The sequence below is a fragment of the Hordeum vulgare genome, chromosome 6H (genome assembly GCF_904849725.1).
Source record: "Hordeum vulgare subsp. vulgare chromosome 6H, MorexV3_pseudomolecules_assembly, whole genome shotgun sequence".
Classification (NCBI taxonomy): domain Eukaryota; kingdom Viridiplantae; phylum Streptophyta; class Magnoliopsida; order Poales; family Poaceae; genus Hordeum; species Hordeum vulgare.
In genome coordinates, this window is record NC_058523.1 from 554,121,770 (window position 1) to 554,144,753 (window position 22,984).

A 22,984-nucleotide genomic window follows, 5' to 3' on the forward strand; every position below is an offset into this window, starting at 1 on the left:
GGACCAAGACATGAAATAGTGTTGGGAACCAGCCGGTCCTTCCTCCCGAATGCAAGCACCATCGCAATGGATGCATGATTGCCCTAGCATGAGAAAAAGAGAGCAAAGGAAGGACCCAAGCGCTGCCCTTTTATTCACCAGCAAAATGCCGAGGTCCACTAGGGAAGCAAACGAACCACATACACGTATTTTTATTTATTTATTATTATGCAAAAAAAAAGACTCGGATTTATGATTAATATCTTAAAAGACTTATATTTAAAAACGGAGGGAGTACTAGCTAGCTAGCTAGGGGAACGTAATAAAAAGGAGCCGTCATCGAGGGCTGCAGATATCTCCCGGCCAACATGTGCGGCACCAACACAATGGCTGTCAGACAACAAAGACTTCAGATTCATCTAATCGAGGTCCTCGGCTTGGACAACATAGGCACATAGCACTCAGGAGTGATGATAAGGCTGATCGTAGTGGTAGTATCATAAATGGTATCATGCATGTCAACTAGGCATATTTGATGAGGTGACATATAATTGAATGAAGAAAGAGATGATTGAGTATCATATTAAATGTTGTGCTACTATGTGTCATGCATGATAATAAATGAATTGTTCTATGATACTATTATATGATACTATGCATTACAGATGTAGTATCATACACTAGTATCATATGTATGATACTAATATATGATACTCTCCATTACAACCAGCCTAAGGCTAGTCGTAGTGGGAGTATCATAACGATATCATACATTTTTTGTTGATGTGGCACATCATTAAATACGGAAAGAGGGGATGTGATATCATATTAAATGTTATAGTATTTTGTGTTATGCATGACAACTAGTGAATCATTATAGATACTAACTTGTGATACTATGGAACTAGTACTCCCTCCGTCACGGTTTAGAAGGCACGTTTGGAAAATCTTTGGGATCAAGGTAGTCATCGATTGGTTGTGAGATGTAGCAGGTGTAAATGCTAATGCGCCTAATCAACTGAGAAAATACTAGTACTAATGGGTGAGCAGCAAATTGAAAGGGCGCATGCATGAGTAGTGCTGGTACTAATTAATAGGAGTAATTGCTTTCGCGCCTTAAACCTTGTCTATTTTGAAAACGCACGCAAATTTAACTGTGCCTTCTAAACCGTGACGGAGGGAGTATCATACAGTAGTATCATAAACATGATATTAGTATATGATACTTTCTATTACGGACAACCTAATAGGACTCCGGGATTGTGTCACTGGGTAGATTTATGGTGACGATGCTAAGGCTGGTCACAATGGGGAGGAACTTAGTAGTAACATCACACACTCCAATACAACTTTGCTTATGTGGCACGTATTTAATGAAGAGAGAGGTGCTTGTGGTAACTAGCTAAGTTACCGGAACATCACACACTTCAAGAAACAATGAGTCTATAGCCTGATAAATGCATTGTTGCATGACACTACATACATGTTACTCCCCATTGTGAAGGTAGGAACATAGTCTAGAAAAGTGTGTAAGTTCATACCTTATGTTACTCCCCATTGTGACCAGCCTAAGGAAGGCTTGGTCGCCGGCACAAGTTATCGAGAGTGGCACGGATAAAGGAAAAGAATGGAGAAGACAACGCTCGAGATTCCTTGGTGGATGGAATATAGAATGAGCCGTCAAATTAAGAGGCAATAAGAAAGAGGCAACAATAAACGATTGTCAAATTAAGAGGCAATAAGAAAGAGGCAACAATAAGTACGATTGGGAAAAACAAAATTAGATGATTCGTTTCATTGAAAAAAGAAAGAATTGCTGGTGCGATAGATTTGCTAACATGAAAGACTACATGTTGATTGATGATGTGGATGGGTTATATGTCAAGAGAAATAAGATATAGGGGGTCGTATTTTCCTTGTCCGGGTCTCCTTTCTTTTATTGTGCTGACCGACTTATAGCATCCTTCTAGTTTATGTGGTGATCCATTTTTTCATAATGTTTTTATGTAGAGGAACATATGTGTTGTTGGATGGGCGTATGCATAATTTGTTGTACAGTTAGAAGCCTAGCCACTTTGATGAAAGATTGATGAATCCTTGCACTGTTGCGCATGTTGCATTATACTTAACGAATGTGTGTGCCATGATAAATCATCATCATTGATATCATCATCATGATATATAGACGAGGGAAAGGAAGAGGGAGAGGAATCGAGGGGTGGGGACCCAGGGCTGGGCCGCTGGCCAATCTCCTCAGTTATTTTATTTTCTTCTCGACGACGCGAACTTTTTTGTCTGGTAGTTAATTCAACGTGGATAGCGCGAGAGGGCGTCCCTGATGCGTAGCTTATTGTTTTGGATACGGACATGTTTGTTGCAGTTTCATGAAAGTTCCACACATATACTACGACGCATCATCGGGGAGAGGAGATGGGGGACGAGGGAGCTACAAACACATGGTCGAAATCGCATGGCGCGCGCCGCAATTGGACGGCTGGTCCTAGAATCAGCTGGTTGCCACCTAGCACTGTTTTCTCTCTTTATATTAGAACAAAAGAAAGATATTGCATAAGACTTAACTTGAAACATGCAGGAAATTAAAATGTGATTGAACTTTTATGAACCGATTGTTACAGTCTGATCTGATGATACACTCCATTTATCCATGGTAGGGGTCACACGACCCAAGCGATGTACGGCACATCCATCCATCATCTGCTTATAATTAATTAACGATTCCCGGAACACCCGGCAGACCCGAGGATGAATCCCAGGAAGAAGAGCCAGAGCTTGATGTTCGGCCGATCAAGAGATTTTTTTGGGGGGGGGGGGGGGGGGGGGTTGTTGTCATAGAGGGGACAAAGCCCCCCTCGCCCCCCCTGCGCGCGCGCGCATAGGGGCGAGATGCTGCGCGCCGTGGCCGTGCGGTGGCCGCTGGCGAGGAGGCCGGGGCGCAGCTGACGCCCGAACGCCGGTATCGACATGCTCTCCATCGCGTGATCTTCTCCTAGCTTTTCTTCTGACATTCAACCAACGAATATAAAAAATAATAAAAATCACATATAGATTCATACACCACCTAGCGACGACTATAAGCACTGAAACGAGTAGAAGGCACGCCGCTGTCATCGCCCCTCCCTCACTTGTACCGGACATAATTTGTTGTAGTAGACATTTGGAAAGTCATCGTGCTAAGATCCCATAAGACCTACGCACCAGAACAACAATCGCCGTCGATGAAGAGAAGTTTAGACCTGAAGGATCCAATCTTAAGACACACTAGCAAAAGGACCCGTGCGTTGCAACGGGAAAAAATAATACCACATATTTTTAATTAAAGAATTTAGAGAAAGAAATTAAAGGAAAGAGAGAGTAGTAGTGCACAGTCCATTAGGCGTGCCAATGCCCAGCCTTACCCACTCCTAAATCCCCTAACCTAGCCCGTGACACCACATAGTAAATTTGGCCTCGCGCTCAACGAGGAGAACCGCGCCGCCATCGGCGTGCTGGGCGCGGTGCCTCCCCTGCTGGACCTCCTGACCTCCCCCGCCCACCACCCGCGCGCACCGCGACGCCGGGATGGCCATCTACCACCTCTCGCTGGCCGCCGTCAACCAGTCCAAGGTCGCCCGCTTCCCGGGGGCATCCAAGGCGCTCCTCAGCGTCGCGTCCAGCGCCGCCGAGCCCACGCCCATCCGCAGGCTGGCCCTCATGGTGATCTGCAACGTGGGCGGCTCCTCGGAGGGCCGCGCCTCTCAGATGGACGCGGGCGTCGTCGCGGCCGTGTCCGGCATCCTCCTCTCCTCCCACGACGTCGCCGAGCTGGAGGAGTGGTGCGTGGCGGCGATCTACGCGCTGAGCCACGACAGCCTCCGGTTCCGCAGCCTGGCGCGCGCGGCCGGCGCGGACAAGGCCCTCCGCTGCGTGGCTGAGGAGGGGACCCCCGGCGGCGTCCGGCGCGAGATGGCGAGGAAGACGTTGCGCGCCATGCGGGGCGACCTGGACGAGGAGGCGGACCTGACCGGCAGCAGCCTGGAGTGCGGCGACGGGGACGACTGCGGCGGGAGCATCGTGTCGGACGGATTCATGTCGTTCCAGTTTAATTACCTAAAAGATAGGGGCTTTTTAAAAAGGCAGCGATGGGTTTTCCGACGGAAGCAATAGCCTCTTTATTATTAGGTAAAGATGAACAAAGCCGAACAAAGACCGGATCCGAGCATATCCACGAAAAACAACCACCAAACAAAATTCCACAAGATACACCAGAGACACACCTCCATACGTTCTCCGACGATGCTACACGCACCATCGGGACGGGTGCTAGATGGGGAGAACCTTATTCCATTTTCAATAAGGCGATGTCGTCTCGTCTTCCTGAGTACAACATAAATCCTAACAAAACTTAAGGCACCTAATAACAGAGCCATCTCGCTGACAAGGGCCGGGATCCACCGCGCATCCATCACCCTAAGGCCACAGGAGAAGTGGTAGCGACGGGAGTAAGAGATGGTATTTTCATATTAGGAGATTGGCATTTTTATTTAAAGAGATGGTATTTTTATATTAAGAGATTGGTACCTTTTATTTTATAGAGATGCCTTCTTTTAGGTACATGGCATTTTCCCCTCTGTTTTTACAAGAAAAATATGTTTTCTTCATCCTTGTCATTTCTATTCATTCGCTGCGAGCAGCTCGTCCCAGCGACAAATTCGATTGCCAGATATTGGCGCCCTCCATTCATGAAAGTTGCACAACATCTGTTTTATGGCAACTACGCAGCTAATACCACAATTGTTGAACAATCCCCAAATGGACCTGGATGGAAAGCTACAAAGCTTCCCCACATTCTCTTGTTGATTCGTTTATTTCAACAGTGCATAACAGTGTAAATCAAGATCAACTTTGTGTCATATAGCAACTGAATAGGACCAGTAAATTAAACTGCAACTCAAGAATAAATGTTCAAGACAACAACACCACCATGTGCCCACGCACACACAGAGAAAAGTACAACATCAAACTGGGTAGAGTTCAACATATTCAGTCTCATGTTAGCCTGACATCCTTGAGAAGTCTTGCAGCCATGGCCCCGGACCTCCTGATTTCCCAGTCGTCCGCGTCTTCTTTTGAAGCCGTACAAGGTTCAGCCTTCACTCCGGGGTCTTCGTCTTCTCCCGGGTTGGAGGCATCGTCCTCCTCCTCCTCGGTGCTCCCATTGCTGTTGGGTCCGGTCTCGGAGACCGACGAAGCTTTGAGGTCCATCATGTAAAGATTTATGCTAGGATGTTGATATTTAGCATCCATCTGCGCAAGAATTCGGAAACAATACGAGAGGGTGAAAACTATCTTAGTACCGATGCAAATGAGTGGAGGGAAATAATAATGAAAATACGCACCTTTGATTTGGATATAGTTTTCACATTAAAGTTGATTTTCCACATTTCCATCATCTGCTCATGGACAGTGGTGGAACGGATCTCGTATCCTAGCTGCTTATCAAGCAGTTACTTAGCTCTGTGCTACAGATCTTTTGCAGGGGTAAAATGAAATTACTTGGACAGGGGAAACGACATACCAGCACCTTCGTCTTAGGACCAGATAGTGCAATAATTGTCTCGAGTAGAGGTTGCAATAGATGTTCTGAATAAACCTTGAAAACACGCAAAAGATGAAACAGTAAGTCTCTGTTATCTAGGGATATGATATTACTGTCCAATACAAGTTATTATGTCGAATGTTTGTCATCTGCCTTTAAATTTCACTATGTTCTCAGAATTTTGATTTCAATTCGTACGGTATGCCTGTTTCTCATGACATCCATGGACAAATATTCCCAAGAATCTGTAATGTGGGGCTTCCCTATAGTTTTCCATTCAAAAAAGAACCTGTAATGTGAGTAAGATTTTTCTTCTTCTAAAGTTAGGAAAATACTTCAGCAGTTACCCATTAAAAAAACAGTAATTCGATTACACAGGGATTATGGACGATTTTCTAAGATCAGCCAGTAGATATATTGCTCTTTCCTGATTGTAACTGAGCATAAAAATTTGTGTATTATGAAAACAGGATACACAACTTGACGGAAGAACTTGCACCAAACGCAAAGGGTACATCAGAAGCTTACGACATCAGTTCCAATGATGTAATCGAATGGAGGTTCAACGGCTCTGATATGTTCTTTGTTTCCCCAATCCAATTCTGCAACCGTAACTGAGCCAAAGGAGCCTATTTGAAAAGGACACTTTGTAAGAACTAGGAATGCCCAAGTGTGGTGAGTATCCTACGTACTTAAATTTAGGTAACCAGTAAGGAGCATGTCATAAGGTCTATGCATTCAGAACATGTAATGATGAGAATATCTTCAGGATATCTGAAATTACAGCAATGAACGCTGCTTTCGTTGGTTCTGTTTAGTAACAAACCTGAGTCAGAATTAGACTGCGCAATCCACGATTTGTTGCGTTCAACATTCCTCATGAGCAGCGGGAGCACCTCAACCTGGTCGGTCGTAACGACGTCACAACCCAGCAATGCCATTCCTGAATGAGAAGCACATGTATTATTTTCCTTGAGACAGAGCCTCCAAAATCGTAGATGTTTCTGAAAGGACAACGAGATCCAGCTTACCGAGCCCGGCTAGACCGCAACCAGCTCCTAGCTCAATCGCCCTTTTCCCTTTCAGTTTAGACGGACAAAACCTACCTTTCCTGCTATTCTTTTCCTGCAGATATAAAGTCAGACTGTTACATTAGCACCAGCAAATCAAGCTTACAAAGCGCAGAACTGTAAAACAGAGCTCAGAACTAACAGCAGCAGGCCATTACCAGGAACTTGGCGAACACCATCGACGCGTCCCATACCGTCGTGCCGAGGTGCTTCGAGTTAGGGTCCTGCAGACATCGAAAAAAAATTCAGACTTCATCAGAGCGGCAGCACAGAAGAAGCTATGAAAACCGCATGGCGTCACGGGGCATGACGACGACCTGAGAAATATGCAGGCGGTGGCCCATCAGCTCCAGCGTGATCGCCGACGTGCTCGGGGAGTTCAGCCTGCCGTCAGATGTTCACCGTACGTCAGTGGAGTTGCATGGAAAATCAGAGGGGGGGAGCGAGCTTGCCTGTCGTAGTCCATGGAGTCGGGCGAGATTCTGCCCGGCCGGCGCTCCGGCGGCGTCGAGGCTGCGGCGGCGAGGGTTTGGGGGAGGACCGGAGGAGGGAGAGCGGCGTCTAGCTGGGTCGCGGAGGCCCATACACTTTTCTTCAGATGGGCTCGAGGCAATGCACAATGACCTCCAAGCCCACGTCTACGTGTCCGATTCAAACCAAACGCCAGATGAGCGGCGGCGCGTCTCCCCCGGCATCCTCCACGCCGACGGCGACGAGGCCTCGCCTGTCGAGGTTCCGCCGGGCCGGCACCGCCGTCGCGGCCGCCGCTCCGGGAGGCTTCCTCCACCTCTCCCTCCTCGCCACCCTCCGCCGCCGCCCCTCGCTCCAGGCGCACGCGCAGCTCCTCCTCCTCGGCCTCCCGCTCCCGGCGCACGCCGCCTCGCGCCTCCTCCGCCCGCACCTCCGGTCGGGGAACCACCTCGCCTCGCTCCGGCTCTTCCTCCGGATCCTGCGCGACCGTGGACGGCCGTCCAAAGCCTCCCAGGAGACGGAGACGGAGGCCGTCCCCAACTCCCACTCCCTCTCCGCCGCCCTCGCGGCTTGCTCCCACCACGCGTCCCCCTCCCCCGGGCTCTCCGCCCACGCCTTCCTCGTCAAGTCCGGCTACGCCTCCGACCTCTTCGCCGCCAACTCCCTGCTCCATTTCTATGCGTCCTTCCGTTTACCCTCTCTGGCGCGCAGGCTGTTCGATGAAATGCCGGCAACGGACACCGTATCGTTCAACACTCTGATCGGTTCGTATGTGCAGTCGTTCTGTATTGATGACGCTTTCGGAGTATTGAGGGTCATGTTGGAGCGAGGATTCCGGCCGGATGGGTGGACCATCACGGCGTTGTCGGGCGCATGTACGGGGCTGAAGGATTTGAGGGTGGCAAAAGCGTTGCACGGGGTTGCCATGAGAGCGCTTCGGCCTGCAGCGTTTCAGTCGCAAGAGGTGGTGATCGTGTTGGTGGACATGTATGCAAAGTGCAGGGGGCTGGTCCTTGCCAGGAAGGTGTTTGATTTGGCTGGGGAGAAGGCAAGGGGTGTGAGGTTATGGACCACGATGGTGTCAGGGTATGCAAGGTCTAGGGAGCTCGAGATGGCTAGAACGTTATTCAATGAGATGCCAGAGAAGGATTTGGTCGCATGGACGGCTCTTATTGGTGGATTCGTGCAGTCTGGCAGATCTAAGGAGGCATTGATGTTATTTGACGAGATGGAAAAGGCGGGATTTGAGGCAGATGGAATCACGGTCGCTAAAGTTCTTTCAGCTTGTGTTCAGTATCGTGCGTTCGATGTGGCAAAGAGGCTTCATCATCGTGTGAGGCATAATGAGCTGATTAGCACAGATGCAGGACTTGCTACTGCCTTAGTTGACATGTATGCAAAGCACGGGCTCATACAGACAGCTATGGATGTGTTTTCTGGTGTGGATGACAAATTGAAGACCGTCGAGTTGTTCAATGTTATGATAGACGGACTAGCGCATCACAATTCTGGTGAGAAAGCGATTACGCTTTTTGATAAAATGAGATCGCTCGGGCTCCATCCTGATAAGATCACGTTCACGGCAGTTTTGTGTGCATGCAGCCGCGGTGGCTTGGTGACACAAGGGTTTGACATATTTAATTCGATGGTTGGCAAGTATGGTGTAGAACAGGATATTAAGCATTATGCTTGCATGGCTGATCTCCTTGCAAGAGATGGACGGCTTGACGATGCTTACCACTTTATCCAGAACATGCCTTTCAAAGCAAATAGTGTGGTGTGGGCTTCTCTTCTGAGACAATGTGAGATCCGTGGAAATATGAGGATTGGAAAACTTGCAGAGGAGCAACTTCTTCAGTTTGATCCTAGTTACAAGCCTGAAAGTGAAAGCCTCGTCTTGTCTGACATATTTTCGGATGGAAGGAAACAAAAGAGGGCTGCAAGGGTGAGAAAGGTTATTCACCTCAAACCTAAGCACGGGCATACAAAATAGCAGTATAGGTTTTGAAGACACAATATGTATGGGGAGTAGACAGCTCCCAATATAGTGAGATGGTTTCTGTAGCTTTTGGGTTGGTAAATTTAGCCACAAAACGGCAATAAAATTGTCAGTAATCTTCGGATGCATGATGGTTCTCATCTTTTTCAAGTATCTGTTGAAGACTTACAACAGAGATATTTGTATGAATGATGGAAGTATGGAACCAGGCTCCATGAAATGAAACAAGGGTCATTATGTTCACAAACTGCAGGCAAGCCTCTCTTTCTTTTGTTTTGTTTCTGTGCAGTGCATGCTTAAACTAAGCATGTGTTCAAAATGTTGGAGATCTAGAACAATCCACCTGTTAATTAAGATCTAAGCCTAAGTGAGTTGATCAGAACTAACAACAGCTGACCTAACTCTGTGAGAATCATATCTGAACATAATATATATTTTTTTTATCCGAACACTCTCTGGTCAATGAGCTGTTGAACTGCAGAAAGGAAAACGAGAGCACAGAAAGAAGCTCACAACTGCTTGTTGCAATGGCAAACTACTGACTTTTCTTCATCTTTGTTCTTTAAAATGTATGTGTTTCCAGATAAAAAGATTTAATTTTTAAATTACTTCTACAATTTTAAACCTGCATTTTATTGTGTCCTTGTTTCAAATATTTAGATTGCTCTCCTTTTTGTTAGCTACTAAGGATTATCTGAAGTCAGATTGAGCATCACTCGAACTAATTTATTATTGCAAGCTCTCCTTTTCATCCATAACAGTGTCAAGAAGTTGGTGACCTACCACAACAATAGCTAACCTTTTTGTTTGTGCTCCACCTTTTTGCTCTCAGTATAAGATACCACAAACACACTCTTCCAGGAGAGTTGAAGTATCACGGCCAAAGCTTAAGACAAGGTCTAACTGATCATGGCAAAGGTATGTTCTTTCGAGCATCTAAAAATATGTACAGATCCATGGTACAGCTAGTTCTCCATATTGTTATGAGATTGTGAGGTTCTTATGAATGTGTGGCAGGAACAATGCAAGGATAACTTGCCGAAGACTTATGTTCTGAAGATCGTCATGCACTGCCATTGCAATGGTTGCATCAAGAAGATCAATGACGGGGTGAAAGAGATTGCCCTTTCAGAAGGTACATATGCAAGTCACTCATATCAGCATCTCTTTGTGATAGACTGATGTTATATTTTTGTTTTTATGCATGTCTGCTGTTTCACTGCCTTTATGAATTATGTAAAATTTTGGCCTTAATGGTTATGAAGGGGTTGAGAGGGCTGATCTGGTGGCAGAAACAGCAGAGGTGATAGTGGTCGGGAGAATGGACCCAGAGAAGCTCTGCTGCTTGCTGCATGAACTAACGCAGAAGCATGTGAAGATGGAAACCAAAAGAACCGTGACCGAAGGAGAAACTGCAGCTTCTTGGGAAACCAAGAACCGCGTTGGCCAGGTACCATTGTCTTCAGGCTAACAAGTCGATCGTCCATCAAAATTATAATGTTAATCATACTATAGTCAAATGATAGTGGTAGGAAATACAGAGCTGGCTATTGTTAAATCGGTCTAGCATTCGTTTTGGTCCTATTGATGCAGTTATTCCTTCATGTTCATCTTTCGCTGGGGAAACAATAGGTACATAGGAGTTAGGACACAGAATGTACACATTGCACTAAATTAGGTAGGTGACCTGCTGAGCTACACATTTCTTGTAAGCGATGTTGTTTATGCCCAAACACCATGTTCATATTTACCTCCATTTCTCAACTGCTACGCGCCAAGTAGGAAGATAGTGGGTCACCAGCTATGAACCATCTGATATACGATGCACTGCATGATCATCTCAATTTCTCCAACTGAACCTTTCAGGCTACTTCCGGCTTGTTCGCTTCCGACACACCTATTACGCCGAGCGCGCCGCCAGTTCCCGAGGCATGGAGGAGCCAGACCGTGCCTTCCCAGAGATGCGCATACCGTTGGTCGCTACCTTTGCCCGGCGCGCTAGGCGTGTGGGCTGCATCTGACATCGAGGGGACAATGGCGGTCTACGACCTCTGAAGGCTTATTCACCAACACAGCCAGCAGACCCTCCTGCACTCCATCGTCACCTTCGCTTTGCGCTAGCTGATTTTTTGTCGCATAAGCATTTTCTGCCAAGAGCTTTAACTGACGTGTTCTTTGTTTCTATCCGTGGCTTAATGACACGGACATTCTCTCTTTTGCTTCGTTGTTCATTTGTGATGTTGTGCACTGCAGTAGATAGGAATCCAGGGGAGAAGTGTAGGAACTGGGGATGGAATCCCAAGTCCTGTGGGCTGCCTGGAGTTAGTGGGCAGTCTTTGCTGCTGCTGCTCTGTTTTACTGCTGGGATGAGTTGTGCAAGTAAATTTGGTCTAAGGCCCTAAAATATCAATAAAATTGTCAGCAATCTTTGGATGCATGCTGGTTTTCATTCTTATTATAAGTGTCTGTTGAAGATTAACGGCAGAGATATTTGTTTGAATGATGGAACCAGGCTCCATCAAACAAAACAAGGGCCATGCTCTTGCATTCACAACTGGTGATGCTAATGCAAATATTTGTGGACAAGCTATGACATTATTTGTTTTTTTTTCTGTGCAGTGCGTGTGTTCGAAACGTTGGAGATCTATAAAAATGCACGTGTGTTAAACATAAGTGAGTTGGTCAATAGTACTACCGACAACTCACAGTTTAATGCAGATTGACAGCTGACCTATCTCTGTCAGAATTATCTGTGAACACTTCATGGTCAATGTGCTGTTGAACTGCAGAAAGGAGAATGAGAGCACAAAAAGAAGCTCACTAGTGCTTGTTGCATGGCAAACCATTGACGTGTATTCATCTTTGTTTTAAAAATTTGTGTGTTCAAGATAAAAGCATGTATTTTCAAATTACTTCTATAATTTCAAACCTGCATTTTATTGCAAATATTTTGTACTGTTCTTTTCTTTGATAGTTTTCTTTGTTAGTTACTCGTACTGATTATCTGAAGTCAGATCGAGCATGATTGGAGCTAAGTAACTTATTATTGCAAGCTCTCCTTTTCATACTCCCTCCGATTACCTCTCGATCGGTAAATGGACGGATTAGCCACAAATCTACAAGGCCCCCGATCGCCAACCTTGAGAAGGTCGGTACACCTCACTTTATACTCATGAGTTTTACCCGTGGCGTCAACACCCTTCAATCTCCCTCCTTTATATGCAGAAGCACCACCTGGCAATCCAATGTCAGATTAGTCTAACCATCGCAATAGGACTAGTGGATAATTTTTTTCTCAAAGATTATCATTCCTACACCTTCATATAGTCAAACACATGCCATCAATGTTAACAATTATCAATTCTTGCGAACTAACCTGTGATTGAATTGTTACTAGGACAGCAGTATCCTCGACCCACCCGCCACTAGGGTTCACGTCCTAGACTTGACACTGATGCTCGTACTTTCCTAAATTTATTTCAGGCTTCCAGCGATGTTTGTTTAGTGAGGAAAAAACGTTTCCCCTGACTACAATGTGCATATGTTGACTTTGTAAAATATCAAGATGCTATGCTAGTTCAGACTTTCGAAGATACTCATACGGATAGAATGTATGCGCGTGTGCTTATATGAGTGAGTGTATGCTTGTGCATGTGCATGACTTCAATTGTGCCGTGTTAGTAAAATAGTAATTACCAATTCCTTACTTGTTTTGAGGATTTATTCCTTACTTTCATTTAGGAAGTTCGTTTTAGAGCTTGAAACTTTGAACATGCATGCGCCGGGCGGGACCCAATGACGCCATGTGGGGTTGTGTGGTGACGTGGTGTGGTGTAACCCATGGCAAAAAACCCAAGCCCGAGCCCGCCTCGGCCTGACTGTTGGGCCTGTATTTGAGGCCCAAGCCTGACCCATCAAAGAAAAAGCCTGTCGGGCCTTAGGACGTTGGGCCAGGCCCTTCTATAAATTGCAAAAAAATCAGGCCCGAGCCCGGCCTGGCCCGGTTGTCAGGCCTAGACCTCAGGCCTAGGCCCGGCCCATGGGCATGGTCGGGCCACGTATCCCATGGTTAGGTTTAAATGTGTTAGAAAAAATAATTACCACTTCCTTACTTTTTTTTGGGATCTATTCATTGCTTTCTTTTAGGTGGTTGGTTTTAGAGCTTGGAACTTGAACATGCATGCGCCGGGCCGGGACCCCAACGACGCAATGTGGGGTTGTATGGTGTGGTGTATCCTCCTGACGCGGCGCAGCACATGCACGGCTCGACAGCCTCACCAAGCTCTAGTCACTGGGCTGGGGTCTCTTCTTTCTTGGATTTACTAAAACACAACATGAGCTGGGGTGGTTTGCCGTGTGTGGCATCGTGCCAAGTCAAGTCGTTAAAGGTGACGGACGGAGCATGCATCCATCTATCTATCTCACGCGGCGCGACACGTCCATGCATGCATGCATGCATGGCCCCGCTTGTGCAGTGGTACGTTGACCGGCTGGTCGTGACCGTGCCTCGCCCGTCCACACACCTGGCAATCTTGTTGGCTCGTCACGTCTCGCTGTATTATTTAAGCCGCTTCCATAGAGCCTTGTGATTCCTCATCAGCTCCGGTAGTTGCTCCGGTTTCAGCTCGTTGGTTCGGTGTGAGAGAGAGAGAGAGAGAGGGAAGAAGATCGAGGAGGAGGATCCATCTGCTCCATCACTGCCGTCGATGGGGAAGACGGGCGGGGAGGCGGCGAGGGAGTTCGTGGTCAGGGTGCCCATGCACTGCCGCTGCATCGGCTGCAGGAAGAAGCTGCGCGCCGCCGTGAGGGGCCTCAGGCAGGCCGCGGGCGTGCAGGCGGTGCACCAGTCGGCGGCGGAGGACACCGAGGAGTTGCGCCTGCTGGCCACGGCCGACCCCGAGCTGCTCCGAGGGCTCGTCCACAACGTCATGGGCAAGCTTAAGAAAGTCGACCTCGTCTTCCCGCCCAAGAAGAAGGAGCGCTCCAGCGCCGGCGCTGGCGGCGGGAAGGAGGACCCTCGCCTCGTGGACGCCGCCGCCGTCCAGGGGCTGTTCGCCGATCTGCAGAGGCAGGCCCCGCAGCCGCGCTATCGTCAGCACGACCCTGCAGACCACCACCAGCACCAGCAGCAGCATCAGCGACAGCCGGAACTCTGGTGGAACACCTATGGCCCGGCGTACCCATGGCTGCCGTCCTACTGCCCTGGCGCGTCAGCACCTGCTTGGGAAGCGTACGGGCACCCTCCGCCGGCGTCGGCACCACCTGGCCCCTACGTGCCCAGCGCGCCATGGTGGCCCGGCGGCCCCGGCTACTGATCGATCGAGCGGTCGAGCCGAGCCGGTCGCACCAGTCGAGACGAGAACGTATGCCAGACCTCATCACGACAAGACGCCGATCCACATACATATATAGAATTACATATAGATATACGAGTATATATATATATATATACTTCGTATACTTGTATCTCGATCGATCATTTGCTATAATTAATAGTACGTGCTGCTAGTATAGTAGCTAGCCTGAATAATCTACATATTGTATTTGTAAGTTCACGTATATATATGCATACGTTATGTTGTTTGCAGACCATTCATTTCGTGACTCTCTTTTGTCGAGAAAAGGCCATCATAACTAAAGAAACTTGCTCACCTTGTCAGTCCAACTAGAAGAAATTTTATTATAATAATAAAACTAGGAAGCGTTATGCTCGTTTTCTGACTTTTGATTATCAATAATCATTCACCTACGAAGGGTTATGAAAGTTTTTACGTAAATTCCCCTTACTAAGATCATCTCCAACAACAGTCCAACCCACGCGCGCTAAAAACCTGTGTAATCTATATGCCACGCGCGTCCGATGAAACCTTGCTATTACGCACGCGTTAAAAATGTCAAATTTGAGGCACGGTGCTGTTTTAGCGCGGTTATTGGAGATGCTCTAATGCTTAATAATATATTGTCAACTGGCTACCCACGTAAAATTTACACAAATATCTTCGTAGGTGACAGAAAAAAGCTTCAACGGTATATGAAAAATGTTTCAACGGTATTTTGCTACAAGCATCATGGCAGAGCTGGGACCGATGAGGAGGGTCGCGACGGACGGCGACCAGGGATGACCGGCGGTGAGAGAAGATGAGGAGGTGAGGCGTGGGGTGCGGCATGTGTGGGGGCGACGCCCTCCTTTTTCTCTCTTTCTTCCGTATGGGAGGTTGAAGATGGGATGCGGAACATGAGAGGAAGACCTGACGGTTACGCGCGTGCAAACCGAACAAATCCGAGCTGACCGGTCGATATATTGGGCCGACGCGCCGGCGCGGGGTACTGCTCCTTAGAGGAAGGACCATGTAAAATGCATGTGACTTGTTTGTGTATTTAGCATTTTTGTTGGTTACGTGTCCCCGAGCCCGTGACGCGTTCGTCGAATGGAGAGCAAAATAGGGACCCAACAGTTACATGTATGATCATTCTCCTTTTTGATGGTTTTGTTGGCAATGGAGTGATAGAGGAACCGAGTAGTACACCAACGAACCCAGTAGCTCATGTTGAAGGAGGTCCAATCGACAGTGCGATATGCAGGACAGTCGACGAACGCTTTTGCAGACCTGAAACCCCGTATGCTTGGGAAAGACCCCGTCAGGGAGTGCGGCAGCTATGGGCTGCCCTAGGTCGATCCGCTCGTCCCTAGAGCCTCGGGATTCACATCTCTCAAACTCGAGAAACAACGAAGAATGAGAGAGAAAAACGATGGAGAGATAAAACGCAGATGAACAAGTAGTATATATTGATTTATTCGGTTGTGTGTTGTTTCAATCGGCCGCCACCTTTACTATACATAAGAGGTGGTTGAACTTCTCGTTCAAGCAAATTATTCATTTAGGCTTTTTTACAAGAAGATTACATCAATTCACGTCCTAGATTTCTAGTTTTAGTCTAACTCGGATTCAACCGGAATCTGATCCAAACTTTTGTCTTGCTTCTCGCACATGCCATAGAATCTGCATATGATCTTCGATTGAGACGATCTTTATATCAAAAGCAATCGTTTCGACGATACGAACAATTATTTTGTTGATCACTTTTCTAAATAAGACCATCTTGAATATTTCACGAAATCATCTTTAACTTTCAGTCGGGTTTGATCATGTGCTTGACTAGACTGTCCGAGTTTTGTAGAGATTCTGCAGGCCGTATATGCCTTAAATGATTGATGTTGTGCACATTTTCGTTCGAGGTCATTTTAATTACATTTTTTATCGTGTCAAAATCAGGTGTCAACAATTCCAAGTCATAAGTCCATTGTACCCGTAATTGTTAAGAATATGAATAAAATTACAGATGTTTCTAAAAAAATGGTTTCAACGTGTATTAATTTTGAAAAAGATCATTTAGTACAGTACTACAACTAATACCGAGGACGAAAGAGAGAGAGAGACACGCTGTACCGTATCATGTACGTGCGGGGCATGTACGTAGTTACTAATGTCTGATCCAGAATCAATCATGTCTGATCCAGAATCTATCAGGGAGTAGCTCTAATGTGTGATCCAGAATCAATCATGCATGAACGGATGCAAAAGGCCGGTCGATCGGGCTGGTCTCATCGTATTCCTCGTAGTAGGGTCAGGTGTGCTGGCATTCCAGCTCTAATGCCTGATCCCTAAGCATGGCAATGTCGTGTTTAATTTGTCCTCCGTCCATAATAATGCGGCGTCATCTCATCAAAGCACGTGCACCCCATGGGCCATGCCCCGTTTTCATTTGGCAAGGAACCCGCGACCTGCGCGTCAACCAGAACCAGGCCTGCAACTGGGACATGCGTCGGGGTACAGTTCATAGACGGGCTTGTGTTACCACATTTTCTTTTACACATGATGATGAGCGAGAGTTGGTAAATTAGTAAATACTTCAATGCTGTGATGATGAAGGGTAAGTAAATGTGTGCTATGCATGGTTACAGTCCCTGCATGCACTTGGAAGAACGGATCCTTCCTGTAGGGTGCCAGCACGCAGGATTTGCAAGATTGTGACGATGGTGGTGCATCTGTACGTACCTCACACCAAGCCTCTTATGAAGTCATGATGATGAGACGAGAGGGCCAACAAATTGTGGTCCGGCTTGCTTCTTCGGTGAGAATTGCTACGCAAATTGCGTTCGTTCGTTCCTTAATTATCGATCGATGAAGCAAGCAATGGGTAGGGGGGATGTATGGATCGGGCTGCCAAGGAGGACGGAGGGTCTCCGGCGGTGAGGTCCGGCCCCATCCACACTAGTGGGGACGGGGCCTTTAGCCCCGTTCCGTAAGGGGCTTTAGTCCCGGTTCACCAATCGGGATTAAAGGGGCGGGACTAAAGGTCTAACCTTTTGTACTGGCCCTCTTACAAGCCGGGACTAAATGTGCTTCACGTGGGCGCCTCGTAGCACCTCAGGGGCAGGACCTCGTAGCACGTGGGACTAAAGATTTTCAGATTTTGCTTATTTTCGGGGGTTTTTTTATGAAATTATTTTTGGGTTTTAGGGTTTAGGTGTTCGGGAGATTAACGTGATGCCTCGTTTGGTGTTCGGGAATTAGTTTTCATATAATTCTAAATATACATGTTTATGCATATATATATATAAGGTTAACTTATCTTACAAGCGAGCATATATATACAATTATATGGAGATCTGAATTATCGGGACTAGAGCCCGTCTATTTGATTACATGGACGAACATCAGTAATAGCCCCTAGCTACACTAAATCGTCCTTTGTCATCTATAGCTTCCGTCCTCAGAAAGGTCGCAAGCTCCTCTGCATCAGCAATCGCGCGTTGCTCTGATAGGACCTTCGTCGTCATGGCCGTGTGCTATATAAGAAGATGAGATGAATATGAATATCAATCATGATAACAAAGAATGACGGGTAAAAATAGAGGTGTGAATGTTCATTGCTTACGTCGAATATGTGATCCTTGTGCTCAGAGGTAAACATGCGAATGGTCTCGCAAACATAGTATCCGCATAGATGCGTTCCCCGTGGCTGTTGGTCGCACTTTACGAGAATAGAATATATATATAATCAAAATAATAATCTAACATCATAGATGTATTGAAAATAGAAGTATATCATACTACTACTTACATGAGCCGCTCTAAAGGTCAACTTCTCATGCTCGATACCGGGAGTCACGCACTTGAACCGCTTCCAAACCCTGCCCGACAAGGATAATGATTTGCTAAGTTTTTTATTAATTGATATATCAGAAAATCATCGAAAGAGACCGATAGAGCGCAAGAATGATTGAAATTACCCTTGGAGCATGTCCTACAGGCTTTGGAACTGTTCCAAGGGTCTCGATAATGGGTCGAAGGCATCAACTCTTCCCTTATCAATTTGAATGTCCAACAGAATCCAATGAAAGCTACACATGTATATATATATATATATATATATATATATATATATATATATATATATATATATATATATATATATATATATATATATATATATATATATATGTGTGTGTGTGTGTGTGTGTGTGTGTGTGTCAGTAACTTATCAATTACACTTATAAGTGAATGGACACAACAGAGTAAAGACCCTCACCTGAAGTTGTATGGAAACAGCATGTGGTCACATAAATTTTGATCTGTTAGAAACCTTAGAAGGTTTTCCTCCGTCTCCTTGGGATAATTAGTTAGCGTCGCTATATGTATTTTATCTGGGTCAATAAACCCAATATTTAGGATGCTCTTACTTTTACAATCCAGAATCTTCATTATGCATAATAGAGTACAAGTTATATATAAACAATGAATTGAAATAACTAAACAAGTTATATGTAGAGAACGAATTGAAAAACTTACAGACAATAGCAACTCATAAGCGATTTGTCGAGGGCGTCGCCATTGTACATCTGGAAGAGTTCATCAAAGTCGATATGGATTTGTTCGGGGCGGCCGTAGTACTCCCGTGGGACACTCAGCACGATCATCGTTCTCCCATTCTTTGATTCACTTAAGTACCATTGATGCAAGTAACGTATATTTGTTGGGAGATCATCTTTGCTGACCAAAGGCTCACCCATCACAAACTGTGGCTTAGGGGCTACCACAGCCTTGGGTATCTTGTCGTCTTGGGAAGACAACAATTCTTCAACCGAGACACCACATGCAGCCGCCAACTCCTTTGCTCTTTCTAAAGCTAGCCCCTGCACCGGAGGGGGAACATTCTCGGTTAACACCTTGAGGGGTGGGATCGACTGTTTGGCCTGTTGTCCAAGCTGAGGAACGTCTGATTTTTTCTTGCTTGTAGTTGAACTTGATTTGCTCCCACTTGCACTTGCACGTGATCTGCTCTTTTTCACTTCCTTCTGCAATGTGCGTGTATAGTCATCAGGCTTATGGTGTAAGTCATAAGGTCTGATAGGAAGATTAGCATGACGTACCTTTGGGAGGGGCGACCGTTTGCGCTTTGGGGTGCTCTGTGGCTTAGGAATCGTCGGTGGAGCGTTCTTGGTGGCACGCTCCCGCTTAGTATCCGGAGCGGGCGGCGGCGGAGACGGACGACCCAAGTCCGGCGGCGGTGATCGAGATGGACTCGTGTTGTGCTGGCCGACGTCATGTGGAGGGCTTGCACGTGATCTGCTCTTTTTCCCTTCCTTCTGCAATGTGCGTGTATAGTCATCAGGCTTATGGTGTAAGTCATACTGTGATGGAAGGGTCGTGAAGTATTTTGCAAATGCTATTTGCTTCTCGGTGTATTCCGGGCGGGGCTCGGGTTCTTTCTTTTTCATCTGCGCATCATGATGTTCCTTTGCTATCCTGGCGTTTTCCTCGGGGGTACGATCATAAGGTCCGATAGGAAGATTAGCATGACGTACCTTTGGGAGGGACGACCGTTTGCGCTTTGGGGTGCTCTGTGGCTTAGGAATCGTCGGCGGAGCGTTCTTGGTGGCACGCTCCCGCTTTGTATCCATGGCAGGCTCAGGCTTTGTATCCGGAGAGGGCGGCGGCGGAGCGTTCTTGGTGGCACGCTCCCGCTTTGTATCCGTCGCAGGCTCAGACTTTGTATCCGGAGCGGGCGGTGGCGGAGCGTTCTTGGTGGCACGCTCCCGCTTTGTATCCGTGGCAGGCTCAGGCTTTGTATCCGGAGCGGGCGGCGGCGGAGCGTTCTTGGTGGCACGCTCCCGCTTTGTATCCGTGGCAGGCTCAGACTTTGTATCCGGAGTGGGCGGCGGCGGAGCGTTCTTGGTGGCACGCTCCCGCTTTGTATCCGTGGCATGCTCAGGCTTTGTTTCCGGAGCGGGCGGCGGCGGAGACGGACGACCCAAGTCCGGCGGCGGTGATCGAGATGGACTCGTGTTGTGCTGGCGGACGTCATGTGGAGGGCTTGGAGGTAATTGAGGTGTAGGTGACCTGCGATGACTCAGAGGCGGTGTTGTCCTTGGGGCCGAGCCTGGAAGCTTGATGTAGTTCTTGTCCCATAGGATGACTCCACCTAGTACTTCTCCGAGTGTCCTCTCATCTTCGAGTCCAGCTATGTCGAGCTCCATATCATTAAACCCCGTCATGATTTCATCCACCCCGACTTTAGCAAAGCCAGCTGGAATCTCACGGCCATGCCAGCGTGCATCAGGGCCAGAAGGTAAAGCTTGTCCGACGGCCACCTTCATGGATATGTTCTTGAATTTCTGATGGAGTTCACATGATGTTGACTCCTTGATTCCATCCCCGGGGTAGCCGGGACCGCCCTCTATCATTCTTCGTTCATCGTCGGGCGGGGCCTCAGATTCAGCCACGCTGCTTTTCCGCTTAGATGGGGCGCCGGTAATATCAAGTGCAGGATCTTCCTGGCGCGGTACTCCTCTAAGCTCATCAATCTGCTTGTGTTGCTTGTTAATCCTGGCAAGCAACTGGTTGAACTTGTCATTCTCCTCATCCTGCTGCCGCTTCTTTGCTCTCTCTCGTCTTCTGTAAGTGTCTTGGTCTCTGGCAAACCCAAGTCACCACGGGTAAGATGGACCGAAGCCTCGCGTTCGTCCTCCATGTTCGTCGTTGCGGAGGAACAGTGTGAACAAATCTTTATCTCTATGTGCAGTGAACTTTCTTTGTCCCTCCTTAATTTCTTTCACTATCCTTTTCCAATTCTCCCTGGGTATCCTAAGATTGTCATTGCAGATGAGGTCCCCTGTTGTTTCGTCGTACGACCCATCATGCGCAAGGAACCAATTTCTTGCTCTCAATTCCCACTCATCACGGAGTGTTTCAGGTACTATGCCTTTATCTATCAGATCTTGCTCTTTCTTTTCCCACTTTGGGATGGCAGTCTCATAGCCCCGTGGGCCAGCTTGTGGTGATATTTCTTCTTGTCGTCATTTATCTTGTTCTTTTCTGATAATGCTTGGGCATCTTCTGACTCCTTGTACTCTTGAAATTCTTTCCAGTGATTCGCCTTCTTGGCTAGATACCCCTCGAATACTTACACTTTCTTTGTCTTCAGATAGTTTTTTCATAGCTTCTTCTTCCAGCTACGGAACAGTTCGGCCATCTTCTTTAGAGTCCACTGCTTAACTTTGGCCCTCAGTTTGTCTGTGGCGTCTTCATTCTCACATTCTGGCAGGTTGAAATGTGACATGAGATCATTTCAAAGATTATCTTTGTACCTTTCGGTGACATAGTCACTATCGGCTGCCCCTTTGCGCTTGTTCCACTCCCGAACGCTGATCGGGACGTGATCCCTAACGAGAACTCCGCATTGCTTCTTGAATGTGTCAGCAGCATTCTTAGGAAGCTTGGGTTCACCCGTAGGCATTATCACCTCAAAGGTGTAATGCGTCCGTGCATCCAACTTTCTAGTCGGGCCTCGTTTCGTAGATTTGCTCGATGTGGAGGCCTAAGAGGGAGAAACATTTGTCAAATGAATGTATATGTATACAATATAGATCTATCTCCAATATTTTTCACATATTACAAGTTATTGTCGAACTTCATATGTATACCTCGCCGGACTTTATTATTTCTTCACCGGCTTCTCCACCGGCTTCTCCATTAGTGGAGCTATCACCTTCTCCGTCATTGGACCTATCTCCTGCCCCATCGGCTTCATCTTCGTGTCGGTCAACCTCCATTCCATATCCGGAGTCGTTTAGATATGACGTCGGAGATTCAGCTAGTTCAACGTCGGGTCGACTTTGATTATATCTTCGAGAAGTTCTTCCTCTTCGAGGTTCCTGATATGTGGATCCATAGTTCTGCAAAAAACGGACATTTAATTAACTAATAAACTAACAAACTATATAAGAGGGGTTGGAAACTTCAAAGGCTCGTTTTATATAGGAGGAACTTTAGTCCCCGGTCTTGGCTAGAACCTAAACTCTAAAATATCAGCCGGGCGGAGCCTAGTCCCGGACACTTAAGCATATACAATAGCAAAATTAAACTAGTTATATTAATTTATTGCTAAAAATAAACTATTAACACTTAAACATATACAATAGAAAAATTAAACTATTAACACTTAAGCATATACAGTAGCAAAATTAAGCAATAATCTAAGAAACACTATTAACACTTAAGCATATACACTATACAATAGCAAAATTAAACGACAAAAAAAATATTTATTCTTCTTGTAACACTAAATTAATTTTTCCTCTTCTTCTATGTAATATCCCAAAATTATAAATTTTGGAATGTTAATATAATTATTAGATTGATTGTTTGTTTGTTTGAGTGATTGAAACTTGAGTAGAATTCGAAACTTCTCAAAAAAAATGAGAGGGAATAAAATGACTTTCCCAAAATTGTCTATTTTTAATCCCTTTTCAATTTTGAGTTTGAATATTTTCAAAATCCTTTGATTAAAAAAAAATCAAACGGG

At 46.5% G+C, this 22,984-nt stretch overlaps 4 protein-coding genes across 4 annotated transcripts; 3 read left to right on the plus strand and 1 right to left on the minus strand.

The window, feature by feature from the left end:
* Positions 1-3,558: 3,558 nt before the first annotated feature.
* On the plus strand, positions 3,559-4,143 carry LOC123405876 (U-box domain-containing protein 38-like). The gene has a single exon (XM_045099401.1). The coding sequence runs from the start codon at positions 3,559-3,561 to the stop codon at positions 4,141-4,143; it is 585 nt and encodes a 194-aa protein (XP_044955336.1).
* Positions 4,144-4,865: 722 nt separating this feature from the next.
* LOC123402671 (protein N-lysine methyltransferase METTL21A) lies at positions 4,866-7,261 on the minus strand. The gene is made up of 9 exons (XM_045096613.1): positions 7,098-7,261; positions 6,963-7,029; positions 6,804-6,869; positions 6,607-6,700; positions 6,402-6,518; positions 6,104-6,204; positions 5,555-5,629; positions 5,376-5,468; positions 4,866-5,283 (listed from the first exon to the last, which is right to left on the minus strand). Exons 1-9 carry the CDS (start codon positions 7,109-7,111, stop codon positions 5,026-5,028), a joined length of 885 nt encoding a protein of 294 aa, XP_044952548.1. The 5' UTR covers positions 7,112-7,261; the 3' UTR covers positions 4,866-5,025.
* Positions 7,262-9,942: 2,681 nt separating this feature from the next.
* Positions 9,943-11,552, plus strand: LOC123402672. The gene is made up of 4 exons (XM_045096614.1): positions 9,943-10,033; positions 10,133-10,250; positions 10,381-10,565; positions 10,982-11,552. The coding sequence occupies exons 1-4, from the start codon at positions 10,025-10,027 to the stop codon at positions 11,168-11,170; spliced, it is 501 nt and encodes a 166-aa protein (XP_044952549.1). The 5' UTR covers positions 9,943-10,024; the 3' UTR covers positions 11,171-11,552.
* A 2,218-nt stretch (positions 11,553-13,770) lies between these two features.
* Positions 13,771-14,660, plus strand: LOC123402674. Its single transcript, XM_045096615.1, has one exon. It carries the CDS (start codon positions 13,822-13,824, stop codon positions 14,428-14,430), a length of 609 nt encoding a protein of 202 aa, XP_044952550.1. The 5' UTR covers positions 13,771-13,821; the 3' UTR covers positions 14,431-14,660.
* Positions 14,661-22,984: the final 8,324 nt, after the last annotated feature.

Bases quoted from the DNA above. Each gene is read 5' to 3' on its own strand.
- LOC123405876 (XM_045099401.1), top strand. From the start codon at position 3,559: ATGGCCATCTACCACCTCTCGCTGGCCGCCGTCAACCAGTCCAAGGTC.
- LOC123402671 (XM_045096613.1), bottom strand. The intron at 6,870-6,962 runs GTCGTCGTCATG...CGATGTCTGCAG, and splicing joins ACCGCCTGCATATTTCTCAG to GACCCTAACTCGAAGCACCT. The intron at 5,284-5,375 runs GTGCGTATTTTC...ATTCTTGCGCAG, and splicing joins AAACTATATCCAAATCAAAG to ATGGATGCTAAATATCAACA.
- LOC123402672 (XM_045096614.1), top strand. The intron at 10,251-10,380 runs GTACATATGCAA...ATGGTTATGAAG, and splicing joins AGAGATTGCCCTTTCAGAAG to GGGTTGAGAGGGCTGATCTG. The intron at 10,566-10,981 runs GTACCATTGTCT...TGAACCTTTCAG, and splicing joins CCAAGAACCGCGTTGGCCAG to GCTACTTCCGGCTTGTTCGC.
- LOC123402674 (XM_045096615.1), top strand. From the start codon at position 13,822: ATGGGGAAGACGGGCGGGGAGGCGGCGAGGGAGTTCGTGGTCAGGGTG.